Here is a 24172-nt window from a genome sequence, read left to right on the forward strand (position 1 = left end):
CATTGATACTGAAACAGCTTTGTGGGTGCAGTCAGTAAAGGTGGTTAACAGGATTGTTAGCTCGGCCTTTCGAAATACATTCATGCAAATTTCTAGAAAAAAAAGCTATTGTTTAATAGCATTATTGCGGCTGGAAAGAGATTTTTTTACAAACTGTCTGCAAATTTATTATAGATGAATCAAACTATTTACACGTTTACTTATTTATAATGTTTTATGTTTGACGTCTTTCTGTTGATGTCTAACAAACCAGCAACTACAGAAACATTGACTATTAAACATGACTATAAAAAATATTGTAAAAAATATTGTTTATTCATTTGTGCTAGTTACTTACCTTAAAACCAACTTTGTTGCTTTGGATACGTCATGCAATATGTGATATATAATTTTTATGACTTAATACATCGAAAATGCCGAAATATTAAAGGGGTAAATTATTGTGTGTATTTGTTGTAATACAGTTGGTTTACGGTTATAAAACATATTAGTTTTCACATACCGTGCATTACTGTTGCTCCTCTGAGCTCCACCTTTCTGAAACGCCTCGATTTTAAAGGGGCCATATGTCACGCATGAAACGAATATTAATATTTTTTTATATGTAATGCAATGTGTATAGACGATTTAAGGGTAAAATACGCGTTATTTTCCACATACCGTGCATGTTTGCATCTCCTCTTTGCCCCGCCCCTCTAAAACGCGATTTTTTAAGGCTCATCGCTCTGTAAAGCGAGGTGTGCTGTAATTTGTCAGTTAACCATTTGTGACTCTGGATCACAAAACCAGTCTTAAGTAGCACGGAAACATTTTTAGTAAAAGACAAAAATACATTGCATGGGTCAAAATTATTGATTTTCCTTTATGGCAAAAATCATTAGGATATGAAGTAAAGATCATGTTCCATAAAGATATTTTGTAAGTTTCCTACCTTAAATATATAAAACTTTATTTTTGCGAGTGGCCCTATCGTACAACCGACGCAATGTGGCGCAAGTCGCCGCGTAAGTGTATTTGCTAGTTTCAGCCCGACGCAGTTCTCATTTTCCCGTTCTACGCGCTTATTTGTTTTGCGCTCATATGTGACTGGTGTAAAAAAAAGAGTTGTTTTCAGGCGCATTTTTGACCAACTCTAACCTGCTCTAAAGTCAGCGGTGCAATATTTATTTTAATATTTAAAGTAGAAAATGCGCCTCTGGGTGGGTCTAAAACGCGCTCTCACTTTCACTAAGACCATGCTCCTTGTCGCGCGGACCGGTTTCCCTTCGTTAAACTAGCAAAAGTGGATTTGAACACGCTCTGGGTGCACCGACACCATGCGCTTAGATCGTTAAATCTAATATACATGCCTTCTTCCCCTCTTTTGGGGGACTTATTTTTTTTGCAATTTTCCGTGTCTAATATATGCATGAACAACTTGTAACACACCAAAGATACAGGAAAACACGAAGTAGCGTCATATGACCCCTTTAAAGTCCCAGTGAAAAAAAATGACAATTCTTATTTTTTCATGAAATATTGCAGCGTTGATAGTAAATCGCTTATCAATTTGGGTCATTTTCTTTTTAAAATTAATTTACCCTAATAATCTTCAGTAAAATGCACTTCTGCCATGAAATGACTATCCATCAATGACGTAAATTAGAAGGCTTCAACTGTCACTCTGCTGCCATTTTGATTTCAACAGCGGTTTTTACACATCCAATCAATTCGCAGTGGAAAACGCAAACCACGCCCACTCATTTTCTCGGAAATGTTTCAGAATACGGAAGTCAAAACGATCGCAACTTCAAGTTCACGGGGACTTTTTGGACACTAGTTAATAACAAGTTACTGTCTATGTCCAACAATATTTCTTATGAACAAAAATACCTTTGCATTAAAACCCCAAACATTGTCTTAAGATGTTGCAAGTTTGTTTTCCTTAATCAGTAAATCAATACTATTAAAAAATAATAATAAAATAAACAACAATCAAAGTCAGCAAATTCAAGACTCCAACAACATTTCATCAGAAATATACATACGTTTATTTACAAATACATTTGCATTTGCATAGAAATTTCCAAAATAAAAATACATAGTAAACAGATTTTGAGATTTATTAGAGACATCTTTAGCTGAAAGATTTATATTCCCTTAATACAAATAAACAGATAAATATATTGCTCTGTTCACTTGCTTCAACTCAAAGCATTCTCCGATATCACCGGAGCACCGTGAGCTCAGGAGGGCGTCACAGTTACAAAAAATCAAAAAACATTACAATAGCCATTGCATTTTATGAGTTTCGTTCTGCCATTAAATCATGGTAAGAAGAAAGGTCCTATTTAAATGTCCTGAATCCCTGACATCCCTTCCATGGCTTACAATATTATTGTAGTTGGTTCGGAAGGAAAAGAAAGGCAGACAGGAGCATTTGAAACTTAAATATATAATATAATCTCTCTCTCTCTCTCTCTTCTCTCTCTCTTTCATATATATATATCTATATGCTGTAAATATTTCCGGGAAAACTTGGCCTGATAAAACTCATATGAAGAGAAAATCAATCTACTACCACAGATAAAATAATTAGGTCAAACGTGATATTTATGCAAGGAACCTGTGATCAAAAATGGCAAATAACTGATAAAAGTAGAGCTGAAGGAGGCCACGGCTTCAATTTCACCTTTCTGGAAATTCCCAGAAATCAGAGGCGTGAGTCAGTGTCAAGACAAAAGGGTTAAAACGAACGAGGGAAAAAACATACAGAAAAGAGAACGGACAAGCGGTTCAAGAGTTGGGAAAATCTGCCGTATGAACTGATGAGAGATCAGTCAGGGATGTTATCTATTGCGGCCCTCTCCTGAAACCTGGTCAGATTCAACAGATCGTCACGCCAGAATTTGGAGGGGGTCGCTCGCGCTGGCTAGATCTACAGACAGAGGATTTATATAGACCCTCCACCCTACCACAGCTACGTACATCAGGCAACCCCCACCGACAGGAGTGACCACATCACCCTGCTTCATGCCCTCACGAGTTCGTGACGGCAGACCTCCGAGTGCTAAGCTGGGGAACCAAAAGCCAGCTTCAATCCTCCATAACTTAATATCTCACTGGATGTGGATATGTAACATATTACATGAGGAACTGCTGGTTTTGGCTTCCGAAGGTCCAGGATTTACGTCTAAGTCAATTGGCAAAAAACACCTCAATGTAAATGAGATAAGAAAGGCAAGAATGATAGAGGCTTGTGATCTAACTATCAAGTCCTGGGAAACAATTAATTTGTGACATGACTGCTGAAGCTAATGGGGTTTATGTAACCCACAATGAAAAAGCATGATGAAACAATGTAAAAGAAACATTCAGTGTGCCAAAAAAGTATTCTGGTTTCTTTTTAAATAGTTCATTTTTTTACCAAGTATCAAACCGAGTGTCAATTTTTCCTCTTTTCACTTTGCAACTAAAAACATATTTTGCTTAAAAAGGGTGCTTAAGCCTTTGATACAGTATTTATTGGTTTGATATTTTGTTGGCATTTTTTACAATGTTCCCGAACCCTTTTTGGACCCACTGTAGGCAGAGCAAAGTTTGACAGACAGCTAGGGGACCCAATGGTCAGTAAGCATCAACACTGAGTAGATAAAAGCATCTGAGACTTTCCTGAGTTTTCCATAAAGGCAATGGCTCACAAGACCACCGAAAGTACCACTCGGCACGACGGCTCTCTCTGAAACCCTTCAGCACATTAACACTACGACTAAGAAAATCACGGTTACTCTCTCTCGTTCATCCACACCTTCACACACCCTCCCACACCTACTGGTATCTATCTGTACATCTAACGTTACACGGATGGGCAAAACTGGGAGTTGGATATTCTGGTGCCTCTAAAAAAAAAGACATTAATGTTGATTCATCAGTACATTCATTCACCATATAAATATTTATTTAGATTCTAGACTTTTAGGCACTCTCCCTTCTCGTGAGATTGATGATCATGAAGGCCGTAGAGTTTAGCTGGTAGCAGCAGCAGGATAAGACACTGTACCTAACATGGTAACATAAGGCGGGGGATGGAGCGGGGATGGGAGAGGCTTATGGGAGTTTGCAGGGGACATATGGATTTGGTCGTTGTGGCGATCGATGGGGTATTCTAAAATGTCTGCTTTGGGATGACTGTTTTGAAGGGGTGGTCCCAGAATGTAGTGGAGATCCCGAAACCTGTAGAAAAGAGGGATTAAAGATCACGATTATGAACAAAGACTCATGATATATGCACCGCTAAACTCATTCCCTACCACCTAAATGCTTAATAAATCTTGTCCTCACCTGCCCGCTGGTGTTCAAAGTGGTGTTTGACGTGATAAGCTTTTAATCCGTACAGGTAAGAGCCTTTCTGCGGCGAGCCGTAGTGCAGGTAGTAGTGGATCATGTCGTAGACCACGTATCCATACAGACCCCCGACGAACATTGAGGTCCCCAGACCCTCAGGAAAGATCTTTGTGAGTACTAGGTAGAAACCACCGATGACGATGGCTGCCAGGCTGGGAGGAAACACCAGACGAGAGCCATCGAATGGAGACTGTGTGGTCAGTAAAAGAGCAAATTAGAGTTTGTGATCCATGTAAATCATCAATGTTTATAATGGGGTGCGAAAGTCTGATCTGACATATTTTATTTCATGCAAAATTATGGAAATAAACAGCAAGCTTTAAGATTACAAAACATAAAACAAACAAGTCATGCTGTAATATCATTTGTAAGGTAACATTTCGTAGCAAATAAAAAAATGCAAAACAGAAACTTTCATTAGTGGACTTTTGAACCCCACTATGTTAATATGAATGACATAAAAAACATGTTCAAGTTTAACGGAAGTGAACTAAATGAAATCACACACCTTGTGGTGCTGACCGTGCAGCAGGAAGTGCAGCGTGATGAGGTAATAATTGTGGGCGGGTGGACGCAAGTGGAAGACGAAGCGATGGATGCAGTATTCGACAAAAGACCAAAGGAACATACCGAACATGAAAAGAAATGGAAAGGTGTACTTGTGGATCAGAATGGAGTAATCTGAGAATGACAAGAATGGAGGAAAGATATAATAATATATATATTTATCATGCAAAGTGTCAACATATATCTCTATAGAAAGACAACTTATTAACTTGACAATTTTGTGTTATTTATTTAGGATGAATGGATGATGTTAGAATAAGCTAAGTGAATGTTACCTGATGTAAAGTACACTCTTGTCCTCTCTTGTGCCAGTAATGTGTAGCAATACCAGCTCAGATAGACAACCAAAGGCAACCATACGATTGGCACCATGTACCTGCACACACAAAGACAAGTTCAACGCCAACTGAAAGCCTAATAATGATCATTTATTAATATTTATTCCATAATATTATTTCTAATGAAAAGTACAAAATATATAGCTAAAAACCGCTTATATTGAATTTCTATGAAAATGAAAAAATCTATATTTCTTACCATGAAGTTTTTGTGTTGGCCTCAAAGAAGTCTGACTCGAACAATCTGATTGGTCGGTCCACAGGCTGATGGACCCACGTGTCATATTTCTCTCCCAGGTTTCCGACCTGCCAGGCAAGAGGTTTTCTCCAGTCTACCAGATCCTATAAAATAAAAACACATTTTCAATCACTTAACTTCAGTCACTACACTCCTCAAGATTTCTTTCAACCCAAAGTTTTTACGAATTATTAAAAGGTCAAAATAACATGTTCAAATGCTTAATACATACAATATATATCCGATTGAAATGCACTATATGACTATGCAAAACTCAATAGACAAAATATAGTGACAATATACAAAATGCGCCATATACAGAATATGCAGGGTGCACAAAATGCTTTTTAATTTGTATTCAACCGTTTCTTTCTAACTCCTGACTTCAAAAGTCTCAGACTCCAAAGGATTAAAACATTTTTTGAATCAGTTACTTGACTTGTTATTGGTGTTTTGGATCTTATGGCGGAGTCGAAGACAAGATGTGACTGTAAAATTCCAATGGTGAGGAGCCAAAAACAAAAGCAGTACATCCTTGAAGTCAGCTTGCTGAATCAGATTTGTATTTTTATTTTGTTTATGGTGCAAACTTTGACCACTTGTTACGTTGGAAAGTTCCTTGCTTTCCCCATCAGATGTCCTTATTACAGTAAAATAAAACAGACAACCACAAGGGGGCGACAACTCCCCAAACAACTTGTAACCTTGAACTCAAGTTGGAGCCATTCCTCATTTCTGCTTGTGTAACATCAGTCTACTCTTACATAAAATGCAGTACAGTCTTGTAAGCATGCTCATTATAAAACCTCTCCAATGACACTCAAGATATGATGACTTTAGGTTAAAAAGTACGAAAGGTCATGACTTTAAACAACGTTCAAATATAGTCAGCTTTAAAAAACAGTATCAGTCGATTCAAGGTGGTACTGAAGGTACGTGACAGAATACCAAGTCTTTAGATAACCACAAACTTTGTTATTTACTTCTCCTTCGTGGAATAAGGATGAGAGCTGAACAATGAAGACAAAGAAAAAGTTTTAAAACTTGGAAATGTCGTCTGTCAGGTCATCAACAGACCCAGGAGGATAAATCACTGCCTCTTTTTTCTTTCGGCGCAACCTTGGTATGAATAAAAGCACGACCTTAAACCTCCTTAAGCTCTCCTGTGATGATGAATCCAGAACTCTGCTATAGCTTCCTTGCCTTTCCTGACTCATTTGCAAAGATCGTAAGTGTTAATTACAGCTGGTTGTTATTGCAACAGCGATGAATATGAAGAATGTACATGGAGAAAATAAATATACAACAATTTACTTGCATTAAAAAACAGATTAAAGAAAATTAAAAAATCTAGTAAATCAAGTAAATTTTGTGTCATGACTTGACCATTTGTCAAACGTATTTCTCTCCCAAGTTCTCATCACCGAATTCGCAAATTGTTGTTATAACTACCAAAGTACGACTTGTATGATTATTATATAGTACAATCACAAATATATATCGTCGCCGTCCTTCCAAAACCTCGGACGTGCAAATCCGGGTTTTTTCAGGAAAAGGAAAAAGCTTTCCCCCTTTAATCCTTTCTAATCAAAGTTGACTAGCATTTTTTAATACTTTTTATTGGTTAGATATTGATTAGATGACAAACAACAAGAGCGCCTATAGGACAGCAGCAATATAAACAGAAATATGAAATATATGGATCAGCTAATGTGGAATTCGCCCTTTCACTTTACTTCTACAGTTAATAAAGACAAATTCCTTACGAGCACATTTGTTTGCACATTCAAACACAGATATGCAAACATGGGAATCTCAGATAACTGCAAGTTGTAATCGACTGGTAGAGCATGGAATGGATCTGCTACTGGGAGGTCAATGCACTGGCGATCACTGACCCCGTAGTTTAACTCAGGGACCAAACAATCGATGCTTTTGAAAGACCTGTAAGTCTACCCACAGGACATTCACACAGATAAGAAAAGAAAGTATATTCTAGAGCTATTGTCAGTTGAGGAATATTCTTGCTTGAATCCATGAACAGACGATCTAATTAAGTATAATAAATGAAACGAAAGCTCTTTTGTATAGAAGAGGGAAACACATCATGCGGTCTTCAACATATCTCGATGTAAGTGTGAGTGAAAGGCATAAAAGTGTTTGTGGTTTCCTGTCATTTGAACTGAAGGCAAACAACTATGAAACACAGTTCACCCCGAAATATGTTAAAATGTGAAAATTAGACTAGCGCCCTTTCACATGACTTACTTTATAATGAGAGACACTAGAGAAGGATTTGGAATAATGCACTGTCTGCCTTTTTATTAATTTACAATAAACAGAGACTCGGGCTTTCAAGCTTCTAAAAGCACACAAAAGCAGCATAAAAGTATCAGATTTGTGAATCAATTGTTGAAACCGGCATCTATCGAGACAAAGAATATATCTGATTGAAATTGAATTGGACATGCCTATTCTCCCGTGAATTCTCATGAATGTACCGAGGAGAACTAGTGTGGATGTCCAGATTTACTTATTCAGTCTGTCTCACCCAAAGCTATCAAATGGCCTTGGAAGACTTTGAATATAACACCTTTATTTCCTCGAAGTACATTCTTTACTTCTTTTGTGTTACACCAAACAAAGTTCTGTAAATGATGTCAGAATGTTCATTTTTGGGTGAACTATTCCTAACCTTTTGGTCATTTTTTTATATTGCTGCGTTGTTCTTGGTTGAATAGATAATGCAAATGCATGATTGTCAAAACATTCATTTTACATACCTTTCCTTCGTCAACTTTGGCGCATTTATTGATGTCTGAGCTTCCGTCTTCTTCTGTTATGTCTTCTGTGGTCTTCTTTCTTTGTCTTAAAGTCTGGAAAAAAGAACAGAAGGTCAGTAAAACGCTAATGATCATGTTTGACAAGATGAGATTTCATTGAGTCTTAACTCTTAAAGGGACAGTTCACCAAAAATAATTTCAATCGTCATTTACTCCCCCACGAGTTGTTCCAGATCTATATACATGTCTTTGTTCTGATGAACACAATGAAAGATATTTAGATGAATGCTTGTAACCAAACAATTCTTGGCCACCATAGTAGAAAAAATTACAAGGGTGTTCAAAAGTGCCCCAGACCTGTTTGTTTTCCTATATTATTCAAAATATCTTCTTTTGTGTTCAACAGCACAAAAACATTTATAAAGCATTTTTTCTACTATGGTAGTCAATGGTGACTAAATACTGTTTGGTTACAAGCATATTTCAGAACAAAGAAATTTATACTCAAGGGTGAGTAAATTATGACAGAATTTTCATTTTTGGGTGAACTGCTCCTTTAAGAGATTCAACTGCTTACTATTTTAAAATAACTTAAGATTATGATTCAACGGAGAGTCATTACTGTTTATTTAATTCAAGCAATTAACTGAAGCTCAACTAATTTCTCAGATTGCTTTGGTGTACTGAATCAACCACTTAAATTGTTAGACACATTTTTTCCCTCATATATGACTTAAGAAGACCTTCAACTTCTTCTTTTGTGGGTGAACTATTCCGATAATAACTTTGACGTTAAACTGCTGTTGTTGGAATACTTATCTCGGTTCGCTTTCTTTTGTTTGCCATTTTCAAGTCATTCAAATGTATTGGTATGAATTCCAACACTATGCCAGACGATATTTCAGAGGTTCACGTCATAAGTTTCACAAGGTTCACGTCATAAGTGCATTCATAACACACCCAAATAAATACCCATAATGCCATCAACCAAAGAACATGATGCCTGACTGCTTGCTTGTACAAATTGTACACACATACACATGATGTCATGTCTCATATCCTGAGAACGGAAGACCTTACTTCAATAGTCACACTGAACACACACAAACTAACACACCCTTCACAGATGGATAGTTTGGTGGGACAGGTGAAATATTAATCAGGTCACACCGTACTAACATTAAAGATGTGATTAACCCTGCCCCTATCACACCTGCGCACGCACTAACGCGCACATGCCTCATGGCAACCTAACACCTAGGTAGGGAATGCAAGCCAAGCACATGCTCGACCATACCGAGAGTAATGCAACATGCAACGTAGGTTGATTTGAGTATTAGGAATAACACCTTGGATGTTCTTGTGATGTGACTGATGCCCCCTGGGCGCTTTAAATGATAGAGATACCACCGTACCGGGGAGATGTTACTTACTGTTATACCAAATTTCACGTTTATTTGTATTCATGTAGCTCATTTGGCAAAGCATTATGTTAGCAATGCAAAGGTCATGGGTTCGATCACAAAGGACTAAACATAGGTAGCGATTGCATGATATAGACCTCTTCGGGTAATGTAAAAACCATTCTGGTTCAACACTTGTCCAGAAGGATTTACTGTATCAGTTTTAAACATTACACAAACGTTTGAACAAAATACAACAGAATATTTATAACCGAAAAAATATTAATATGAATAAACACAAATTGTGCTTCAGGACCTGTGTTTACATCTTGCAAAGTGGTGTATAAAAAAAATTCTAAATGCAAGCTACATGATAAATAATGTGCTATACGCTTTGCAACACAATATTGTTAGTATAGTAAACTGAAATAACATTAAAATACATATATATTGAAAATTATAAACACACAATGTTTTGACCTAAAACTTTCATTGTACTAATTTTTTAATTAAAATCCATCATGGCAAGCTATTGTGATATACACATCTGCAATATTTTAATTATTTAAATATGTATTTCAGCCCTTTTGCATATACTGTAAGTCACTTTTTAATATCTAGTAATGTATATAAATGTTAAGATTTATTAAAATGATGGCTAATTTGATCATGATCTTATTCTTAGTACATTTAACATATTAAAAAAATCAGTTTAATTTCAAATAATTCATTTTTCAAATAAGGCTGTCAAACGATTAACCTTGATTATTGCATCCAGACTAAAAGTTTGTTTACATAATATGTGTCTGTGTACTGTGCATGACAATTTTGTATTTATAAACACAAAAACATGCATATATATGTAGATATGCAAATATGTATATTGTAGAAATAAGATTTGTGGATCAGACTGTGGCCAGAGATTCACTGTTTCCAGTATTGCTCTTCCTAAAATAAGATTTATACGTATATATATATATATATATATATATATATATATAAATATATATATATATATATACAGTACGTGTATCAAAGACGTAAAGATGTCCCCATCAAAAGAAATTTACAAAAGTAATTTTTATGTCCATAGAAAGTAGATTAAATGCAAGTAAAATTTCTACTTTATGTTTTCAAGTTTTTGGAGAATATTTGGTTGAAATAATTGTACATTGTCATTCAGTAGAACACAATATTAATGTACAAATTCAAACAACATGCTTATTCTGACTTGTACATATTCAAATATATAACAGAATATGGGAAGAATATTACAATTTATTGTGCTTAAATGAGTAAACAATTCTTATTGACAAACGGGAAACACCTAGTATATTGGCAAAAAAAAGAAAATTACAACTAATTAGCATTTGGGGTGAAAGTTATTACTCTTTTAAGTAAGGGATAATGTACAGACAGCCGGTCGTTATTGATTTTGCTCAGAAAAACAAAAATGCGATTAAATTAAACCGAAAACATTTTCTTTTTGTTTGAACATCAACAATTTAAAGCAGTATTACACATATTGTTTTTATGCTTAAACCCTTTTTCTTCTTTGACCCATGTTTACATACATATATGTATATTTAGGAAATATTTAGATGTGTTTTTTACTTAGCAATAATTGAAATTATATATAAATGTTTATTCATTTTTATATTTTATTAAATATATGCATGTATGTGTATTCGTTTCTAAATACAAAATGAATATGCACAGTACACAGAGATATATTATGTAAACACAAACATTTATTCTCGGTGCGATTAATCGTTTGACATCCCTAATTTCAAAATGAATTTGTGACCATTATTTGTACAAACGTCCCCATGTAAATGCTGCTCATTTTTGAACTAAGAATGGTTTCATAAGCAATGTGTAAAATCTATGCAAAAGTCTAAAATGATTCTTACACAAATCCCTGCAGCAGATTAAACTACTTCATGGCTAATTGACTGACCCACTTCACGATCAATTTACACAGAAACTCATTTTGCTCACTTCAAAAAATGTGTCAAAACTGTGCAAATTTCATGTGGGTTTGGTCATAAGATTTTCATAAAGTTCAACTTGATCACCCTGAAGACCATATTTCACATTCTTCCCTTTAGGTCATTCTTCAACCACCTCTCAATCTTTCTCAAGGTTTCTGAACAAGGAGGGGTTACATGAACCACTGAAACCACTTTGGGGTGAATATAACATTATAAGCCACATTCTTCTCATGTAGAACAAAGCCGACTAGCCCGACTACATTTTTTCAGGTGACTGTGTGTCAACTCCATCCCTACATAGGACACATATTTCCATACATGTTTCTTTCAGGTAACAGCTGTTGACATTGACACCAGTCAAACTTCATTCTGAACAGGTCCGTGTGGTTCATTCAGCGCTATCAACATCCATCTTTTTTAACTTGAAAAATCCAGATATTTTTCAAACACAGAATAATTTTTCTATTGCACCTGGACACACCTTTCTCGCTGAATGCATACGTGCCTTTTGGTATGTTTCACTGTTTACCATGCGTCACCCCAGCCATTAGTCTAGAGAAACATACAAACCAACAGCAGAATGAGGAAAAGGGAACATGGCGCAGTTGATAAAACATGAAGCCCTGTCAGGTGACAGTCATATATGAATGAAAGAACACAAGTATATACTATAAATCGCCTAATTTTTTCACACTATGACAAATGCTTTTGTATGCACACAAGCGAAAATATGAACAGAGTTCAACACCGGACCACCAGCTAGAACAATACACACGGGATTGGATTCAGAAACAAACAGTGGTAGTTATAGACACAGTCACTATCAAAGTGCTGTAGTTGCTAGAAAACCTGCACGACAGGCCCCTCCAACAAAACACACAGATCCACGACAGAAACAAAATAAGCTTGTCTTGTGCATACGTGCTGTTTATCTTGATCATGTGTGTTCAAGCAGAGATCCTACAGTATATATAAACATGTGAATAGTGTAAGTACAAATCCAGAAACTGTGGAATGAGATCTGGTCATCGATAAACTACCACTCCATGTCTGTGTGAAAGTGTAGTTAAGGGGTTCATTTACAAAAAAATTGTGGTCATTGTTAAAGACGCACTGTTAATGGGAAAACTATGAAGGCAGATTATTCGCTTTTTGTCTAAGAAGGTGTGTTTCAGTCTGAGTGGCACGTGACATTAGATGCGTGTCGCCCTTCTTGTGAGAACGAAGGTGACGAAGCATATACAAGGTTCAGGCGTGATGTGTGGGCATTAGTAGTTTTAAACATTTCAATGTCAAAAAGGTTCCTTGTATTCCAGCTTTAAGGAAGCTGCCTGTAGGTTGATTTCCCTGAAAGGTGAGACACTGTGGTGCTGTCAAAACATGACTATTTGTTTGAAATAGCAAACTAGCCCAACACAGAAACACTGGATAAACCAATGGGGTGAATGTGGGGGAGGACTATCTGTTAGTTTACCAATGGAAGACCAAAAAATTGTTCTTCGGTTCGGTGGATTTGGAAATGACACACTTGAGTTTTTAAGACAAAGGGTGAGATAATTACCTTATTATTTCTGAAAAAACTTGAAAATCATGCACTGCATTTTAAGCACACACTACATCAATAAATTTAAACGCCAGATAAACAAAGAAAACCTCATCAAATTTCCACAATAGACTTTAAAGAGCTATCAGAAGTGTACCTCAAAACCACAATACTAACACTCCAACCACCATGTGAATGCACCACAAAACTAAACCACCCTCTATTTCCTTGTTCATACATTTTAAATCATAGTTAATTAAAGGGATGGTTCACCCAAAAAAGAATATTAACACAACATAATATGTCATTATTAGCTCACCCTCAGGTTGTTCCAAACATCTTTAAATGTCTTTGTTCTTCTAAACACAAACCGTTGGTAACCAAACAGATCTTATTCTTCCATTTAATGCCATAGTAGGGAAAACAAATACTATGGGAGTCAATGGGGGATGATATCTGTTTGGTTACTGACATTCTTCCAAATATCTTCCTTTGTGTTTAGCAGAACAAAGAAATGTATACCGGATTGCAACAATCTGCGGCTGAGTAAACGAAGACAGATTTTTCATTTTTGGGTGAAATATACCTTAAAACGTTCTGTGTGTAATTTTCTGGAGGATCTATTGCCAAAAATTAAATAAATTACATTAATTTGGCTTCCGAGGTATATAAAGACCTCACACAATGAAGCTTTTGTATTTATTACCTTAGAATGAGCTTTTTCTATCTACATACGCAGCGTGTCCCATTGCATGGAATTCACCATGTAGTTTCTACAGTAGCCCTAAACGGCCAAACTGCTATCCACGTTTCGTAAATATGATCTCTTTTGGCAAAAAAGCGAAGACGTTATGACATCTTTGTTCTGTATCAGCCACTGGAGTTATTCAAAAGGGAGGGGTGAGGGGTTGAGTGAGCCACCGCACCGCTAGATGCCCCTAAATTTTATACACTGGACCTTTAAAACTAAACAGATGTCCTATCACATCATGTGTATTATGTTTCTACATCTGTCTATACAAGCATACAACACAACCCATCATCAGCCAACTTAATATTTTCTTACATTATATCCTATTATTTTAAACTATATCATCTGAAATAGTCCTTCAAGCAACAACGAGCCGTTTTGGCGTATTGTTCCCCCATGTTGTTGATAAGTGCAATTTTCTGTTATAAATGTCGTAAATGGCAGCGCAATATACATGAATTTGTTGACTAGGTAGAAACCGCTGTTACATCATGTCACTTCATAAACTGTGCATGAACGCAAGCACTCTTTTGGCTCCCGCGGGAATAGTGCACAGTAACTATAGATACCGATAACATTAGTCTACGTGTAAGGAACCAGCAACTTTTGACCATGAAACATTTATTGTGGTTTGGTAGTCATAATTTACAAGCATAACACTAAATTGGTGATGAGGCACGATCATGCAAGCTATTGAGACCGGGCAACATTACATTATCTCTAGTCTACCATATGGTTATAAATTGTGAACCAGTAACATTATTGCCCCAATAAACAACCTAACCACAGCCAAATTACTTATAAGCTCAAAAGTACAGGACAGTAAGAAAACATTATTATATACAAGACTTTGAAATCCAGTAGCAGGAAAGCTAACGTTAGCTCTCCATCCGTTTTGGAACCCGTTGCCTCTTCCAGCTCGTGTTGCCGAGTGCAAGTCCCTCAGATATTGATTCTTGTCCGATCACTCTCTCTTTTCCTCTTTGTTTTATTTGAGGGTTTGGAGACTTGTTGAACTAGATCGTTTCATTTTATTGTTAGCTGTTGGCTAACTTCTCCCAGGCTACGAGTAAAACGTGACATATGCCGTAGGGGGATAGGCGGGGCTTGTACCGGGCCGAACACCAAAGTTACAAGTGAAAATTCAGCCGATAGGAGACTGCTTAGGTAGCAACGGCAGTAAAATTCGTCCACTTAAATGTCGTCCTACCACTAAAAATGATTTTAGAGACATTAATTTAAGGTCAAAAGGTTGCTCGTAATCACTTTAACAGATTAAATGTTCTTTAATAATGTTTAGAACAAGGACATTTAGTTGAAAATACAATGATTTACATTGCATTCATGTTAATATTTGCCTATTACACAAGCATGTTTTAATGTTTGTTAACACCCGGATGTTAGTATGCAGATTGCTATAGACTAATATTCAATTAAATGTTCATAGATTTGATTTCGGTCACTTAGTTGTGAATCCACTGGCAACCGTTTCAGGTGAGGTTTCGCAATCAGTTTGGTGAGAAAGTCAAAACGAGAGAAGGAAAAGAACAATGTTTTTGACTAAACACACGAACAAGCAGTCTAGTGGAATCTATGAAAATATAACCATTACTCATTAGACCTGTCTGTTAACATATTTAATGTATTAAGTCATTTTCCAGAGTGGTATGCAAATATCAATGGACTTTAAAGTTCCAAACACCTGTAAAAGCAGATGTGAAATTTAATTAACGACAGCATACAGAGCGACATAAATGATAAATGTACCAGCTGCAATATTTTCAAGGTTGTAACCCCTGTTAATGCTAGGAGTGTGGAGATCAATGTCAGAAATAAATTGTGAAGAAAAAAGCCTCATACTGTATATGAAAAAAAATTCAACTGCTGTTTGTTACTAAAAACAAAAAAAATAAGAAATATAAAATAATAAATAATAATCATTTTTTGTCATTTAAAAAACTAAAAATTTAAAAGCTAGAAATATATTAAAAAAAAAAAATGAGCAAATAGTTAAAGAAAAGAAAAAGTTAAAAAATTAAATTTAGCAGGATTTGGCAACTTTGTTGTTTAAAAGAAATGTAAATTGGTATCATGTGTAATGTGTGGACAATGGCAATATGACATTGGCAAGAAACATGCTTGCGCTTAAGACTGACAATGGAACTGAAAGAGATTCTCTGTGTGAACAATAAGACGCATTTATGGAGCAGTAAGGATTCAGGAGTCACATACATACACAGAGAGAGACAGAGAGAGAGAACAAAAGAGACCGAAGAGAAAATAAAGAGGGCTCAGGCTGGTACAGTCGGAACAGGGTTGGCTGTGTGTTGGACTACATTTGGGGGTTGAGAACACACCAGAGAGGGCACAGAGGTCATTAACATCCCCCAACCCTGTACCAACCCTACACACATTGTTCCATAACCAACATCATCTAGTGTCTAGTGACAGATGTTTAGTTACTTTATCATTAAACTGATTTTGAGAATAAATAATACATACATACAAATAGTAACTCACTAAATATTCACAATACAAAACACTAAACATTACGTGTGAGAACATAAAAAGTTAAACGAAAGGAAATAGAAAATCTCACCGCCACAGAAGTAAAATAATATATAAACATAAACGGAGCGGATCAAAAATTATTTACATCCCAGGCTTCACAAAGTGATCCATAATGATGCGGGTTGTGACAGCAGACCATGTGCTTCTCAATTAACTTCAGCCCACCGCATTCCTGGACAGAGATGTAGGAACAATATGTGGCCGGGCCGCATACCATCCGGCGGAACACGCACCCATATTGTTCTCAGTAAAAGTTAAGGAGAAGCAAACGGTATTAATACCGTTGGAATGGTCGAAAATTGATTGAATTATTGAATCAGAATTAACAAAGGTATGGGAGGAGGGAACGGTATGAATTGTCTTTGTGACAGCACAGGCGCTAGTTCGGCTTCTTCAATGTGAGCAATTGTTCCAGTGATACCCGAAGAACGGGTCGTTTGTTCAAGTGTCATTGGCTGGCCAATCCTTATGTTGAGTCAGTGGTTGCCGGGCAGGGCTTTCCAGTGGAGTTAAGGTGCAGTTGTCAAAGTTCACATATGCATCGATCATAATAGGGTGAAACTCAGATTATTAGTTAATGGTAGTTCTTCACTAATAAAGATAAATAATGTAGCTCAGGTGTGCTATGCTGTGATCTTGTGGTCAATAAATTAATGATGCTTAAGGAAACCAAAGATAAAAAAATTAAGTCTTAAATGACATCATTCACTAGTGAAGTTAACTGTGCTCCCTTGCACGATGCTATAGCTTAACATGATGCGTGAGGGTTCTTCCGAGTCAATCATTAACCCTTATCCAATCAGTGCCAGGACACACAGTTGGACGAACTGATCTTGATAAGAGAGGACCATTCGAAGCTGTCGAAAACATCAGCATTTGAAATGGTAAAAGTTGAAGTTTTAAAGAAACAAATCCTGGGACGTCTTTTCTATAACATGAAATGAATGGGGACTGGGGCTTCTAAGCTCCAAAATATTACAAAACATCTTAAACGTATCCTAAAAGGTTTTATTGTTCTCCTATTGTACAGTATACACACACAATAATGAAGCTGATCCCAGATCTGTGGATCATGGTCTGTATTTTCTACAAAATGAAATTGAATAGGGACTGGGGCTTCTAAGCTCCAAAATGAAAAATAAAACACATTCTAAAAGCATCCTAAAGCATTAAAGCACAACAATGAAGCTGATCTCAGACCTGTGTATCTAAAGCAGGCGGGGCCGAGAATGGTCTAAACAGAGATGTTGATGGTTGGCAAGTCCCATCACCCGTAGAACAGGCCAAACCTGCTGAGCCAGATACTGGAACTCCTCACAAGAATGTTCTCTCTGTTCAATCTCTCCATTCCTTTCCTTATTCAACAGGCCATATTTACCAACGCTCAGTTTCATGAATTAGATGTGAAGGTGGATAAAATCATACTTAAAAAATAAGCTCTTATTAAGACATTTAATTTACATAAAAAGCATTACTTATGGATATCAGCACACGCTTTTGAAAGAAAGCTGTCATTTGCACATGACAAAAGAAATGGGAATGTTTAAAATGCTGTGAAACAACTGAAGACTGTGTGATTATGAGACATAAGTCTACGTGCGAGAACAATACGAGTCCCTCCCTTCAAACAAGGGTGTAAAGGTCACTACGTTTGCCGGTTTCACTCATGAGCCTGTGATACAAAGATCAGATTAACGTCTGGCTTCAATCTGAAAACCGAGCAGATTTATGCAACAGGTTTCAAAACAAAGGTTGAGTCTCAACAGCATAGGAGAAACTTCGCTATTCATCCTTTAGGTTGTCAAGACTGGTTAAGCTACTTAAATGATTGGTTAAAAACAAACTATCAAAATGAACTTTAGTTACAGAAGTCATTGAAGGGGACAATAAAAAATTGCATTAAACTGAATTTAAAAAACGATCTCAAGGCAAATAAAACCACGATGAGCACTTCTGTAAAATGGGGAAGATTTTGGTTTCATGATGAGACATGTTATGAGATATCATATCTGAAAGAAATAATTCTCAAAAAATGGAAGTTTGTTCTACTATAAACAGATTACTGGTGTGACATCCTGTTGAATTGATTGTTTTTTTGCTTGCCATTTGTCACCTTTGACACATCTTTTTTCAACTTTGATGGGTTTGACACAAGGGTTTGAACAAACAAGGTTCTGTCATCTCTACTGGATGAACCAGTTGCGTAGAACCTGCTAGAATTGGTTTACCCCATTAGTGATTTTAAGCAAACCACCCTTGAAATACCAAACTTACAAAACACACATATTTGGTCCAACAAAAAGGGGCTATATTGCGTTCCTTGAGTAATTACATCACCTGGTTCTTACATGTGTAACTTTCACTGGTCAAACTGGTTCAGGCTAATGTCTTTAAGAACCTTTTAGAAAACGCTGTTCAGATTTCCGCCCGTGTGACCCAGTAAATCAAAGTTAAAGTTCAACATACAAATCAAGATGTGGGTGATGCAAGTGCCTATTTGAAAATCTTATAAAAACGCAATGCAACTCTCACTGGCTACAGTATAAAACACAAAAAAACAACGTTAAAAAAGCTCAAAACAACATGTAGATTGATTCTCTTTGGGACGGCTGAATTTGGTGTCAGATTTAGAACAAACATGTTTTTTTCCTCAAGGTACAATTTGAACAACACTTGCATAGGGTTAACCCTAACCCTATGCAAAACTTTTCTCAAGGACAGTTATTAAGCATTTAACGTTCAAATGTTTTACTGAGAATGAAAGGGTCCCAGGGCTCTACCCAAAGCCATGGCTACAGGTGTCTCCTGGTGATGACGGTCTTATGAGTTTTGTGTTCAACATTTCTTCTCTCTTGGGACACCTCCATTAACTTGATGCAATTAATGAGCGTGCAAACCTTACTTCAGGGACCAATGGTGGCCGAACCGTCTGCCTTTGCGTTGCGTTCTAATCTATAAGTGACCTACATACCAATCCAACCTCTTAGCCTCATCTTTGATTGGACCTTCAGCACCATCCATATGATGTTCCGTACGTCCGTACAGTCTGACACAATCTCCTCTGGGAAGACGGCGGAGGGATGCAAAGTGAAGAGGTTTGATAACACTGGAGTAACTGAGTACCTAGGCTGTCCCTGTTGGCATAGCAGCCCGCAGTAAACATTACCCACACCTGAGAATAGAACCTGTTCCCCTCTTGGTCATAGGCATACCAAGGTTATTGCATGAACATGAGTTCCAATATGTGGTCCACGCACTATCATGTGACGAAAAGAAATGAAGGACTGCATAGAATTTCACTGTGTTGAGCATCCCAACCGAGATGGCCCTTGGTAAGGTTGGCATGCTCCTTTGTGGCTTATGCATTGGAAAACAAAAAGGCCATTGACGGAGAAATGAGATTCATAACCCGGAGGCTGGGAGGCCCATGCTTCTGCCTTCATACATTTTTCTCCGAAATGTCTTATCGGGCAACCCGACATGGTAAAACGTTCACCAAATGTTTCGGCTGGACTTGGCTAACTTTAGAAAGCATGTTCACAAGAAAGATGAACTCAACATGACAAGGAAGATTAAAAATGTAAAGATAAGATTGTCAGGTCAACATGGACGTAATGTGTGAGTTATGAGTGCAACAGGAAATAAAATGTGGAGCGGGTCTTGAATTCAGGTTTCGATGTCTGCTGGTTATAACACAGAGTCAGATCACTCAAAATAAAAAATTCTGTTTTTTTTTATCTACCCTATTTTGAAACCAAAAAACCCCACATAGAACCCACATTCCCTTTTAGAAAACACGCTTCGACATTATGAAGATTTTTCCACATAATGAAAGTTGACTGAAATCTCAGTCACATAAAAATTGAATTACATCACCTTTTGTGTTGAAAGAGAAATGTCATGCAGTTTTGTAATGACATGAGAGTGAATAAATGAGGACAGAATTAACATTTCTTTGGGTTACCATCCTTTTAAGGGTCACAAAATATAGGGTTTTTTTGGCACAGGGGAGTACACATATACATTCTGATTAAAGACAATGCCAAACATTTTTCCTTTGAAATAACAAACAAATGTACAAATGAATCATTCACAATAAAACCAGGAGCGTGTGTTATGACGGATTGATTTCACGCTAACTTTAAAGTTTTGATTTGAAACAAAAAAACGTATACAATTAGTTAAATATTAAAGAAATAGTTCACCTTCAAAATGAAAATTCTGTCATAACTTACACACCCTGTTGTCATTTCAAATCTGTATGACAAAAGAAGATATTTTGGAAATGTTGGTAACAAAAAAACGTTGGGCCCCAAATGACTTGCATTGGTTTTTGGTTACCAACATTTTTCAAAATATCTTCTATTGTGTATTGAAGAAGAAGGAAAATAACACAGGTTTGGGCGAGTCCTACTGATTTTGAATGCATGTGTCAGAACTACAAGGCGTTAATTGTTGTACGTGTATGTAATGTGTAACACCACGATGTGTCGTAGAGCACGTCCTACTGATGTCAATAAAGGTGCAATTCAGAATATCGCAAAAGTGGGAAGAAACCATTGTTCTTTTACCTCTGTCCACATTGACATAATGACCCCCTGCTTTACAAAAGCCAACATTATGACCTCATCAATATAGTTAAGTGTTAACTTCCATTTCTGAAACCAATATAGAACAACCTGCTTCACATCTATAAACCCAACTACTACTTCAAGCATTTTAGTATCGCTCAAATCATGTGTACACAATACATAGAATCGTATGGTACCGTTTGATCATGACATCACAGACAACACAGCTACAAATGTTTACCATCTCATCCATTCCTTATTAAATTTGCACACACAAAGCCAGCAGCACCCGTGACTATCATCCCCAGGCATGCACCAAGCCGACAAGTCAAGCTGGTTTTACAAGTGATCAATAAGAAGCAAGAGACAGATGATCCCCAAGGCCTAAGAACTCTCAAGTTTGCCCTTGCAGTGTCACAATTATTAATAATAGGAATACTAGGAATACTTGCAGGTTTAAAACTTTACAGCAGGTCTAGCGAGTTTGACAGTACTTGAGTGATGAGTCATTCCTCGGTTTCATAGTGGGAGCGAAAAGCAATTAACAGTCTTGAGATCTTAGGGAGGAGCTGGTTCAAAAGGCAATGAGTACTAAAGATTGATAACAAAATGATAAGAATGATTAAATACTGTTGAACTTTGTGCAGACAAAGCTGGTTTGGGGGGCCTTCTGTTTTACTTCAGACTCAAAGAAATTGTCAAGCGTGATGTTGATTTTCATTGTAAAGTATCCATTACTCCAATTTAAGATCATGCTGACTGCTAAGATTACACTATAATTATATATTAAATATGCATACAATAAAATCAAAGCATGGGGTAAAAAAATGCAAATCAGCTGAAAATAACAAACACTAGGGATGGAATTGAAACAATTACTTTTGGGGGATTTCCTGACATAGGTTTCCATTCCAAAATAAAAGTACTGCTGATTGAAAATGCTGATAACTGCATAATTATTCATAATCATCTTTCAAAAATGTAGCACAAACGTTCTGTATCCCCAAGCTTAAGGCTTCTCAAAAAACAAGAACAATTTATATTATAACATTTTCTTGCGAAACTTAAATTAAATAAAAATCACGAGTATCACCTAAAGCAGTGTCCTCGAGTTGAGTGGTGAAGGGCCGAGTTGTCACGCAATTAAACAGATCGGAGTGTTTACACTGCAATCATTGCAAACTTAAGCAAAGACTTTTGTTTATTTCAGAAGAGTAGTCAACCAATAAAGTTAAATTTAGCTTTGAATATGGATCAGAATGCGAATAACAAGGGCTCAAAACCACAAAATTCTCACGCAAACCTACTTTGTCCTGCTTTGCAATAGACACGCTAAAAAGATTTTAGCACAGAGAGTTAAGTAATCATTAATGACTTGTTTTATTTGATGATATGCCAGGCAAAAGCTGAACTATCAGCAGTAAAAACGTGGAGCTTCTGAACAAGATATTTAACATAATATAAAAATGGACTGTAAGCCTCTAACAAACAAGATTCGTCACCATACATATTCACACACCTGTTTTCTTCAAGAAAAGCTCAAATATAACTTTATACAATGCATGAACTAAGTAAATCAAAGGTCTTTATTACATAAACACGCAAGATGGCCAATAACTTTCGTAAACATCCTCAAATGATGACAGAGGTCCATGAAACCTTAAGTGACATGGAAATGTTCCTCTTCGGCTATTTTGTTGCGGGTCATGCCTGTCACTGTTTAGACAAGACAGACCGGTTTGATTGTCTCACACATATACTCATTTACACCTGTCGCATTCTGAACTATCCACCCTTCTCGTGAACTCTAGGCTTGGCCATTACATGCATTACATGAAGACGTTTATACAAGGTCACAATAAAATAAAGGCAACACCTAATTGCTTTGCTCATGTGTACAAAAAATTACAGAAATTTACAAAGTTTAAACTAAAAGGTGAGATGCGGGTCCTCCCCCACCTGTTACTTAGCGAGCGATAGATGAGAGGCAAACACAGAGACACAAGCTTATCAAATAAGAGGACTGAAATATATACCTGCTGACACGATGCCCAAATATCGCCCAAAATCAAAGGGGTGCGATTAAAACTAAACGTTAGAACGCTTTAAACTCGAACGCCGAATCGCGCTCACAGTTGACAGTTTGAATTCAAACTTTATTCGCGCCTTCATTTGAATTCAAATATTTAAAAAACGTTTAACGTTAGACTAATGCAACATGTGCATTCTGAAGTCAACCGAAACTTTTCAGTGTAACGTCGCAGCAGTTCCTGTACCCAACACTGTCATCTTGAGATGCGACCTCTCATAGTGGCTGACTTCCTGAAAATATAGCTTTTGACAGAAAGACGTTCTGCACGTATGCGAGACGTACCTCCGTATCTTCGTCCGTGCTGTCTCTGTCGATTTCGCCGATGTAGTACTGCTCCATCCACCTCCGGGCGTTATCGGAGTGCCTGTGCGGGGGACCGTCCAACTCCTCGCTTATGTCCTTGCCGGAGCGGCGGAGTATGAGCGCCTCTCCGCCCGGGTGCATCCGAAGGAACCCAGTCACATCGTACACCCGCGTCCCTAACAACACCCAGCACGAATCCTTGGTGCAGTGCTTGGATACCTCCTTTTCCGAGAAAATGCGAGGCGACAGCGAAGGAGACCTTGTATCTTCCATTTAGGGGGGAGTCTGCGACAGGATAGAGAACGGAGATAGACCGCGTGTGGGACCCCCACTGACTTTACCCTTTGCTTGTTGCCTAAAACTACTACAGTCCTCCGACTTCGCGTCTGGGTAGACTTCAAACCCAGCCTGCTCATTTACATGTCATGAATAATTCATGACGTAGACCCGAGCACCTGTTGCACGTAAACAAGAGGTTAAAAGTGATAAAATACGACACTCGTGTCGTTTCTCTTCAGGTTTTCGCACATGGTATCCATTTGTTGCTTTATTTAATATTTTAACGTTTTTGCTCAAATTTCGTTTTACGTAAACTATCGATAGTTGCTGTGTACTTCCCCCAGATGTGGGCGTTG

The 24172-nt window shown here is 37.1% G+C and overlaps 1 protein-coding gene across 1 annotated transcript; it reads right to left on the minus strand.

Annotated features, from left to right (window-relative positions):
• Positions 1 to 2006: 2006 nt before the first annotated feature.
• Positions 2007 to 23964, minus strand: fa2h (fatty acid 2-hydroxylase). Its single transcript, XM_056740567.1, has 7 exons — positions 23517 to 23964; positions 8310 to 8402; positions 5488 to 5630; positions 5226 to 5326; positions 4892 to 5064; positions 4321 to 4573; positions 2007 to 4212 (listed from the first exon to the last, which is right to left on the minus strand). Exons 1-7 carry the CDS (start codon positions 23808 to 23810, stop codon positions 4145 to 4147), a joined length of 1125 nt encoding a protein of 374 aa, XP_056596545.1. The 5' UTR covers positions 23811 to 23964; the 3' UTR covers positions 2007 to 4144.
• Positions 23965 to 24172: the final 208 nt, after the last annotated feature.

Source organism: Triplophysa dalaica, chromosome 24, assembly GCF_015846415.1.
Source record: "Triplophysa dalaica isolate WHDGS20190420 chromosome 24, ASM1584641v1, whole genome shotgun sequence".
In the NCBI taxonomy this organism is placed as follows: domain Eukaryota; kingdom Metazoa; phylum Chordata; class Actinopteri; order Cypriniformes; family Nemacheilidae; genus Triplophysa; species Triplophysa dalaica.